The 9,358-nt window shown below is 45.8% G+C and overlaps 3 protein-coding genes across 3 annotated transcripts; 1 reads left to right on the top strand and 2 right to left on the bottom strand.

Annotated features, from left to right (window-relative positions):
• Window positions 1-172: 172 nt before the first annotated feature.
• Window positions 173-2,225, top strand: AK88_01453 (uncharacterized protein; the record flags this gene model as incomplete). The annotated part of the gene is made up of 2 exons (XM_012479088.1): window positions 173-512; window positions 631-2,225. 2 exons carry the CDS (start codon window positions 173-175, stop codon window positions 2,223-2,225), a joined length of 1,935 nt encoding a protein of 644 aa, XP_012334511.1.
• A 395-nt stretch (window positions 2,226-2,620) lies between these two features.
• AK88_01452 (uncharacterized protein) lies at window positions 2,621-5,135 on the bottom strand (the record flags this gene model as incomplete). Its single annotated transcript, XM_012479087.1, has 2 exons — window positions 2,621-2,753; window positions 2,833-5,135. 2 exons carry the CDS (start codon window positions 5,133-5,135, stop codon window positions 2,621-2,623), a joined length of 2,436 nt encoding a protein of 811 aa, XP_012334510.1.
• A 1,106-nt stretch (window positions 5,136-6,241) lies between these two features.
• AK88_01451 (uncharacterized protein) lies at window positions 6,242-7,869 on the bottom strand (the record flags this gene model as incomplete). The annotated part of the gene is made up of 2 exons (XM_012479086.1): window positions 6,242-7,497; window positions 7,683-7,869. The coding sequence occupies 2 exons, from the start codon at window positions 7,867-7,869 to the stop codon at window positions 6,242-6,244; spliced, it is 1,443 nt and encodes a 480-aa protein (XP_012334509.1).
• Between the last annotated feature and the right edge of the window lie 1,489 nt (window positions 7,870-9,358).

Below are 9,358 nucleotides of genomic sequence, written 5' to 3'. Positions count from 1 at the left end.
TTTTTTTTTTTTTTTGGTCTGTTGGGCGATTCAATGGGGAATGTCGTTCTGGGGTTACTCCTTCATGTTGCGGCCTTTCCAAGTTTTGTATTTTATTATTTTTTTTTTTCCCTTTGAACAGACTGGAAATGTGAGAAGTCCGTTGTGTTTCCTCACACAGCGCCATGAAAGGATGAGCTCTTGTGGCTGCTACATTTTGGCGGAAGTATCGGTGGAGCCCGTGCGGGCTCCTGTGCAGGTGTCCACGCAGGGGGCCACAAAAAGGGGCGGCGGTCGGTTGAAAACAAAAGTGGTGGGTCAGAAGGCGGATAAGGATACAGCGGATGGACGGGAGGCAGTTGGGGAGGTAGCGGTTCTACGGGATACAGTTGCAGGGGCAGTGGATGGACGAGATGCAGTTGCAAGTACACCCTGCCCCGCTTCCGCCCCCCAGGAAACCGTACCGCATGCGAAGCGGGGTTTGAAGGGCACCGTGTTGAAAACGATTAAGAAGATCAACCCGCTGGTCAAGGGTGGAACAGGGGACGACGATACAGAGGGAGAAGGGAAAAAAAAAAAAAAAAAAAAAAAACACAGACCAAATTGATATTGACACGATAGTAGAAGATAACGTCGAACAACTCACAGTAGGCAAAAAGGAAAAAGATATTTTAAAAAAAAAATGGAAATATATGTTAAAAAAAAATAAAGAAAAATATGGAAAAGTGTCTGATGGGAATCAAATACATATATACAACGACTCACATACAGCCTATAAGGATATATTTGAGTCAATAGAAAAGAGTAAAAAGAGGGTTTGGTTTGAATGTTACTGGGTCGATGACTCTGAGCTAGCCAACGAGGTGGTGGACAGTCTGTGTAATGCAGCCAAGAGAGGATGCGACGTTATTTTTCTGATTGACTATATAGGGAGTTTACAAATTAAAAATAAATGGGTGCGTAAAATGAAGGAGAGTAATGTGCAGGTGATTTTATTTAACACATTTTTGAATTCCTTCCTCAATATGTTACCCATTGTTTTCCGGGACCATCGCAAAATCATTATAGTGGACGACATTGCCTACTGCGGCTCGATGAATGTTAATGAGCACGTCGTCCCCAGCGGCGTGGGCTGGTACAGCAAACAGAAACGGGGGGATAAAGAAGCGGACAAAGAGGGGGAGAAGCAGGCGGACAAAGAGGCCGACGCAGAGGGCGAAACAAAAAGTAATAGCCAACGCCTGCAGTTCTACGACTTACACATAAAGGTGAAGGGACCCGCAGTGAAAGATCTGGCAGACGTGTTTATCGACTCACTTAGCATGGCCAACACGCCAATCACAAGGGAACCAATTGAGGAACAACAAAGGTATGAAGATGAACACGGACACTCTTGCTTTATTCAAGTGCTGCATTCAAATGTGCTTAAGAAAGTGCGTTCCATTCAATCTACCTTTGAATGGGTTATTAAAAACGTATCCACAAAAAATATTTATATAACAACTAGCTATTTTATCCCCCCTGGTTTTTTGAGGAGAGCTTTGTTTTCTGCCCTGAACAAAGGGGTCGATATTTCCTTCCTGCTGTCTGGCAACTCGGATGTGGTAGGAGACGTCCCCGCCACCTATCACGTTGTGAAGAAATTCCTCAAGAAGTTCAACAAGGGTAGCGATAGCGACGATGGGAGTAGCGAAGAGACTGGCGGCGGGAGTGGCAGCGGAGGCAACGACGAAAGGGAGGAGCGAAAAGCAAACTCCTACCTGCACAACCTGCGCAAGCGAGCGGGGTCAAAAATAGGACATAATTTCCTCCACAGACAAAAAAAGGGAAAAAGCGATTTCTATTTTTTACAGAATAGGCATTGTCATGCAAAGAACCTCATGGTGGACAACCTCTGGTGTGCTGTGGGTTCATACAACTGGGACAGATATTCCTCGAGGCGCAATTTAGAAGTGATGGTTTCAATCTTTGACCAAAAAATATGTAACCAGTTTGTACAAGAGCATAAGAGTAAGATAAAAAGCGATTCAAAACATGTGACTCTCTCACACCTGGCCAGTCGCAGCCTGTTTCAGGAATTCCTTAGCTGCTTCGCATACCACTTGGCCAAGTGGTCCGGAAAAAATATACTGGACGGGCTCTCCAATGACAACAAGAGGACTTTCGTGCGCAAGGCAATCGTCAACAAGTACCTGTCTGACAACTGCGTGGAAAATATATCCCTCAACATGATGTGGGGGGGCTAGCTCAGCGCGGCGACGCATGGCGGCATTGAGTGGCGGCAGCGCCGATGAGCAGCAAGTGGCGAATCGTGGCATAACACAAATGAAGCCAAATTAAAAAGGTGCGTTTCAAAATGACAGGCACAGAAGATGGTGGACGGAGAACCACACTCTTCTTCGTTTGTTCGGTCAGACTTAGCAGCCACGTCAGCTATACTGGAGACAAATAACAAGTGACAAAAAAAAAAAAAAAAAAAAAAAAGGGACGTAGAAAAATGCGTCAAATCGAAATGGGATCAATGTGCATTCACAAAAAAAAAGATCGGCGACGAGAAGAGGGGCAATCTGAATTGGAGACACAACCTCAATTGGAGAGAAAATAAGAAGTGGGCGGGTGTTTTTTTTTTTTTTTTTTTGTTTTATTTTTCATGTTCAGGTTTAGGGTTGTCCTGCCTAATACAAGATGCAGTGCTGTCCTCCTTCATACATTTGGCCGTGACCAAGTCTGATCGAAGGCGAATATTTTCAACACGGATCTCCTGCAAAATCTTCCTCCAGGCGCGCGTCCATTTTGGTCACGCGTCCATTCCAGTGGCGCTTCCTTTCCAGTGACGCGCGGAAAAAGGCCTACCCGAAAGGCTCCTCGCTGAGGGCGTGGTTCTTTATAAGGTGCACGATAATTGTGCTTTTCTTTTTAACATCCTCCTGGAGTAGGAGCTGGTCCTCTCGCAGCTTTTCTACTTCTCTTGTTAGGAAATTTACTTCTTCTACGAGTTCTTTCGTTTTGGAGCAGACCCCGTCGTCCTGGTGACTCTCTTCACAATGTATGTCGTCCTCTGTGACGTTACCCATTCCATTGTCCATGTCACTACCTCCTCTGTTGTCTGCACCCATGTGAAACGATCTCATTTCTTCTAAAAGAGTTTGATTTTGTTTTTCTAGCATTTCATTTTTTGTAACCTGTTGTGACAACAGTTTTTTTGTTTCATTCAATTCCGCGTCATTTCTTTTTTTGTTTCTAACAAACAAAGACTTCCATTCGTGTATAAAAAATTTGTAATTCTTTACCTTTCGCGCGAGATCCTCTAGGGTATCTCGGTTTGCGCACCGGTCAGTATTGCAGTTGGTACCAGCGCTGGTGAGGTGACTGGTGAGGTGACTGGTGAGGTAATTGGCTGCGTTGCTCTCGGTTGCCGCTGCTGCGCATCGCGGGGGATCGGCGCTTCTTGTACGGCGTGGAGGGTACACACTGTTCAGGTGGCGCTCAAAATGGGTACTCTTTGAATGGTCCAACGGAGGATCCCCCTCTGCTGCATCATTACAAGCACTGCTTTCGCTGCTGTCGCCTCTTCCCCCTCTTGCGCGCAACTTGAGGCGCCCTTTGTTTGTATGACGCCGCAGGGATATCCCGCCAGCCCAGTCGCCACGGGCCCTGATGAGGCCCCTGAGTTGGAACGCGAGTCGTTTTTCCCTCCGTTGCATGTCTAGCAAATCTGCTCTACAAGCACGCAAGTCCTCGCGAGACAGTTGCACCTGCTCACGGTACCCTTGTAGCCTGTCCCGTAGTTGGTGTTTCTCCTTCCACAATGAAACACAAAGGTGAGACTTTTTTTGAAGAGCAAGTTCTAATGATTTTATTAAACATGCTAATTCGTAATTTTTTTTTACATGTATATTTTTATCATTTGCAATTTCTTCTAACATAACCACTTGTGTCTTCAATTGAGTTAGCTCCTTTTCCATGGAGTCCACTTGACCGTTTATGTAGTTTCGTTCATTTTGTTCTGCATCACTTTTTATGGTCGAGGACAACTGACTTGAGAGTTGTAACAGTTGTTTCGTTTGTCTTTCGTTTATATCTTTAAGAATTTTATTTTTCCTTTTTAATTCAATTATTTCTTTAACTTGTTTTGTTTTCTCCTTTGTTTCATTCTCTTGTTTCTGCTCTCCACTGCCAAGCAGGGGGGGGGGCTTCACAAACAGCTTGCTCGTATGGCCTAGTAGCAGATCGCATATCTTTGTGGCGCAGTCTTCAGCTAGCTTTTTGTGTTGCTCAAGGGAGGAGTTGCTTTGTGTGTTCACCATACAGTTTGCCTCTCCGCTGGGCATTTCTCTTAAAAGAATTATTTGCTTGACCACCTCTTCATACTTTTCATTCTCCACTGTGCAACACAGATCTTTTGCTACTTTACTTTTGAGGTGGTTGTAAAAGGTAGACTCTGTAAGGGTGTCCGTTTCATCTTTTGCGTCTGTTTTTTTTTTCCTCTTTTTCGTTTCCTTCTTTAACCTGGGGGGGTAACATTTTTTTGTTTCACCCACGTGGGCTTCCTTACGCGCCATGGCGCGGCTGCCTCCTTCTCCTCCTTCGCCGCCTTCGCCACCTTCGCTTCCCTCACAGCATCCTCTGCATGGTTGAGCAACGGGAATGGCTCCCACCTGCGTGATAACTTCACTCCCCTGGCGAGACTGCCCCTTGCACGTCGCCCCCCCAGCTCCGTCTTCCCTTTTTTCATTCTCCTCACGTGTGTCAATCTCTTCGTGTTCATATCGCACACTTGTTTTCGCACCAGCGTCGGAATGGCTAAGGTTTTCACCACTGGACTGAACTGAGTCGTCGTGGTGAGATAAGTTTGAGTCATCCTGGTGAGATAAGTTTGAGTCGTCGTGATGAGATGAGTTTGAGTCGTCGTGATGAGATGAGTTTGAGTCTTCCTCGTGCGATTCGCCTGAAACGTCCTCGTCGTCCTCCTCTCCGCTTGGACGATCCCCTTTTCCTGGGAGCGAGCACTCCCCTGCCCCCACTGCGCGGTTCATACTTTCCTCGTCCCCCGGGAACAGGCACTCATCGTCTTCGTTGGGGAGCGCAAATTTGTTATTAATGGTGTTCAGGAGTTTCCTCTTCGCCACATCTATGTCGTGTAGAAATTTAAACATGGTATGTGGGGCGGGGGAGGGAGAAAAAAGCTCGTGCATTCATCACACAGTGCTGACCGCGTAAGGGCAGCAACATTTGCACTCAATTTGTACGCCCGTGATAGCGGCTGCGGAGGAATAGGACTTTATACTTATACACCCTGCTCCACTCCCCCCTCCCTCCATCTCAAAGCATGCACTAATAAAAAATACAACCACGCCCCAAGAAAACACAAAACAAAAGAAGTTAAAATTTTACGTGCGTGCAGATGCTAAACCGCGTGTATGTACACATGGGGAATGGTGAGGGAGGAATACTTTTAAAAAAAGCTGCGGTGGAACTTCATTCCATTTTTCTATCTAATGCTAACGCGCCAGGCCATAACTAAATCGGCATCGCGTTAAGCTAAGTGGGAGGATTGTAGCCATGTGCGGCAAAAGGAATAATTCAAAAGGGAAAAAAAAAAAAAAAAAAAAAAAAAAATTATGAACGTTCATACATTTTGGTGCGTTGCTGCGTATGCGCATATTTTTTGAGCCAAAAATGGGGGACGGCAAGTGTGGGCCCCCCACGATAAAATTGTGAAGAAGGCCGTAATTATTTTTCCTCAAAAAGAAAAATGTACAGAGGAGGTGGGGAGAGGGGCAAGCGACAGGGTCATCCCCGCCCACAATTGTAGCTAATAATTTCAGCTAACATTTTCACTAACAGTTGCAACTCACACGAGGGAATTACAAGGGAGTCTGCCAGAATGGGAAAGCGCCCCTTTTTTAAAATGGCCACAAGGGAAGGGGCGCGGTACACCATATAAACGTATGTGTGCCCGCTGTGGCCACCACCTTACCTCATACTCAAGCATATGTATAACGCTTCCCCACCTGGACATGACACGTGCAGCAGTAGTAGCAGTTACACAGTTGTGAAGAGAGGGGGTGCATCTCTTCCTGTGTGGACGCTCTGCCTGGTGTGAGAACAATTATAACATTGCGCTATTATGCTGTGATGGGGGAAAAAAAAAAAAAATTATGCAACAGCGTGAGAACTTTCCCCCGGTGCAGCTAACCTGGAAGGAAGAGCAGACACGCCCCTGAAAAGAACAAAAAAGAGGGGGGGGGGGGGTGCTACCTCAATGTGGCGATGTGGCGCCACGATGTTCTACCTGCATGTGGTTCCCTCTGGGTGGGACTCCGGTGTAAACCCCCGCATACTTGACCATCTTGTTGTTGCAAATTTGTTCCTGGCGATGCGCCGTGAAGGAGAGTAGCCTCATTATGAAAAAAACAGAGGGTAAAAAAGGAAGAGGTAAATTCAACAGGTGAAATATCAATAGGGGGTAGTAGTAGCAGGAGGCGTGTTTCTTTTGTTTCTTTAAAAAGAATTCTTCCACTTGCTCGAAATGCTTTAGGTAATGCAGATTCTTCTCACATGTGTTGTTGCAATACTCGGTCAGGTGTTTTTTAAGGATGTCGTTTTTTTCCTTGTACGAGTTTCCTTTGTGAAAGAAGAAATTTACGTTCGGGGGTTCGGCTATCGCCTCGTCCACGTGGTCTCCCTGGCGACGTTGTCCCTGGCGAAGTTCTGCCTGGCCAAGTTGTCCCCCTTCAGCTTCCCCATGGGTGCAAAGCTGGTCCTGCGCAGCACGTTTAGCGCCCCTTACCGGAGGGACCACAAATTTGAGGAAGCCCTCCAAGGAGTGAGACAGATTGACGCCACTGAACGCATCTACATAGAAGGTACTAGCAGAGACGCACAAGCTGAAATAATTGTGGCCCTGTACAGAACTGAGCATTCGAATGAAAAATGTATTTTCATTCATGCCCTGTTCGCACATGCATAGGAGGAATGCATTTAGAAGCTTTTTTTTTTCTTCTCTCTCCTGGAGGAAGTCTCCCTCGGTCCCCCCCATGGGGTACGAATCAATGAGGAAGGAAGCGAAATCTGAGTAGGCTGCGTAGTCCTGCGTGGGTGGAGGAACCAACTCGGAATGGCCCCACCGCAGGAGTAACTTCAGAGATGCGGCTAATATTTTGAGGTAATTAAGAACGGGGTCGTCCTCGTCCCTTTCTCCTTCTCCTTCTTCTGCGTCGCCTTTTTCTGCGTCGCCTTTTTCCTCTGTACGTTTTTCCGCTGCACGCTTTGCCTGGTGCGAGAACTGCAGGAGGGCTATGCGTATGAGCTCGAGGGGGTCTGAAGTGTGAAGCAGCCTCCCCATCTCTAACACATTCCCTTCGCAAAAGCGCTCTAGTTCATTTTGAACGTGGCGATTTTTTCTTTTTAATTCACTTTGGTTTGGAAATTTTTTATGTAGAAGTAAAAAAATAACTTCATCGAATGTAGCTCGCCTGCACAGGGCCCGCACGTCCATGCCTCTGTAGAAGTGACCTACTCGGAGGGAGAGGTACGCAGACAAGGAGATGTGTTGAGGGTTGCCAAGCGTGTGCATGATGATACACGTGGCGCACAAGTGCAGGGTTCACTCCGAGCCATGCCGCCGCTCTGCAGCTGTTACACGGCCGTTATGCCGCTGTCATGCCGCTGTCATGCCGCCGCTATTCCGCTGCACACACCTTTGAAGTCCAAGAGAATTTCCGACTCCAGCATGACGCATGGTTGTGGGCGGGCGCAGGCACCCTCGGCCCGATCCCCATTCTTGTGGACATGAGAAAAATGCCTTTTTATAAGATACACGGGATTATTAACAGGGCGCCATTCATTTCCCCTGATGGGGCAAAGGGCACGCTTCAAACAACTCATGCTGATGTACACACTCGTTTTGTTTATTTCTAATGGAGGAGTGCCGCATTTATTTATATGCACGTTCGGGTTAGCTACTCTCCTCCCAATGGGTTCAATTCCGCAGTTAGAGTAGGTTCATACGGGATTGTACGTGTGCAACGGTAACATATATATATAACGATTTACTCCTTTGTTACCACCCTGCAGGGTACGGTTATTCTCGTAGGTTCTTTTTTTTTTATTCCTCCTTCTCCCTCTAACTACACCTGCACAAGTATGCTGGAGATAACACTCACAGTTAAATAATTACTTCATATCGTTACAAGTGATTCATTTTTTTTTTCTCTTCTCGTTATAAACCATGAAAGGGAGTGTATAGAAACACACGTTCGTATTAGGCAACCACATGAGTGAGTTAACCCCCTGCTCTCCTTGTTTCAGCATCACCACCACAAGGTCTGGCTCCAAAATGTGTATATTTTGTTATTTTTTTTTCCCCTTTCCCCGTTACGTGTATAGAGAAGTGTGGTGGGCTTAAATGGAATTGCACTGGGGTGGAGGCTGTTCATTTGTTTGTTTCATTAAGGTGCCTCTGTTCAGATAAAAAAATCACGACCGGTGTGGCGCTTGCACGAACCTCTTTATTAGGGTTAGAAGCAGTGGACATTACCTCCACTTGGGCCACAAGAACAAAAAAAAAAAAAAAAAAAAAAATGCTATCAATATGCGCGGTTTTAAGAGTACCAGGAATGGAAGCAAAAATGTTTCTCCTTTTAAATGTTGTTCACACCACGTATGCCCGTTCGTCCGTTTGTCCCTTTGCGGCTTCTGCGGGGGAGCGAACCGTGCGCAGTGGAACAAACTCAGCCACCACGCAGGGCAAACGTACGAATTGTACTACGTACGGTTTCTAAGTGTATGTGCTTATGTATATTTATATGGCCTGCCACCACCAACTGCGTGCCTCCATTCGCCAAGCCCCTCTCTACGACGACTGACTTTACGACCGAGTGCTCCATCGCCTGCACATTCCGCACAGTGGACAATGGAATCCCTACTCCATGGAGAGAATACCAACGAACTAAAGCTCAACCTTCGAATAGCTCTGATGCATGCGGGAAAGAAAAAAATTTTTTTTTTTTTTTTTTTTTTTTTTTTTTTTTTTTTTTTTTTTTTGTTTCGGTTCGGTTCGGTTCTGTTTGGTTTTTTTTCTCCCTTTTCTAAAAAATACAAAAAAAAGGAGTGTTAGGCTAAATTGTTATCTCTCCTTTGATTAACCTGAACAGCTACAATTATGTTTTAATCTTCCACTTTAAAAAAATGGAGTTCAGCACAGGAGAAAAATCGCTCGTCGCACTTCGTTTTTAAAACGCAGCGTATCGTCAACACACGACGTTCATCGTATCATCGTCGTAAAAAATTTTGCCATCGCATGTTTGAATGTATATATGTATGTATACACTCTTATGTACGTAATGTGTATGCCTTTTTTTTTTTTTTTTTTTTT

The sequence above is a fragment of the Plasmodium fragile genome, assembly GCF_000956335.1.
Source record: "Plasmodium fragile strain nilgiri unplaced genomic scaffold supercont1.12, whole genome shotgun sequence".
Classification (NCBI taxonomy): Eukaryota; Apicomplexa; class Aconoidasida; order Haemosporida; family Plasmodiidae; genus Plasmodium; species Plasmodium fragile.
This window is presented reverse-complemented; position numbering and strand designations above follow the sequence as displayed.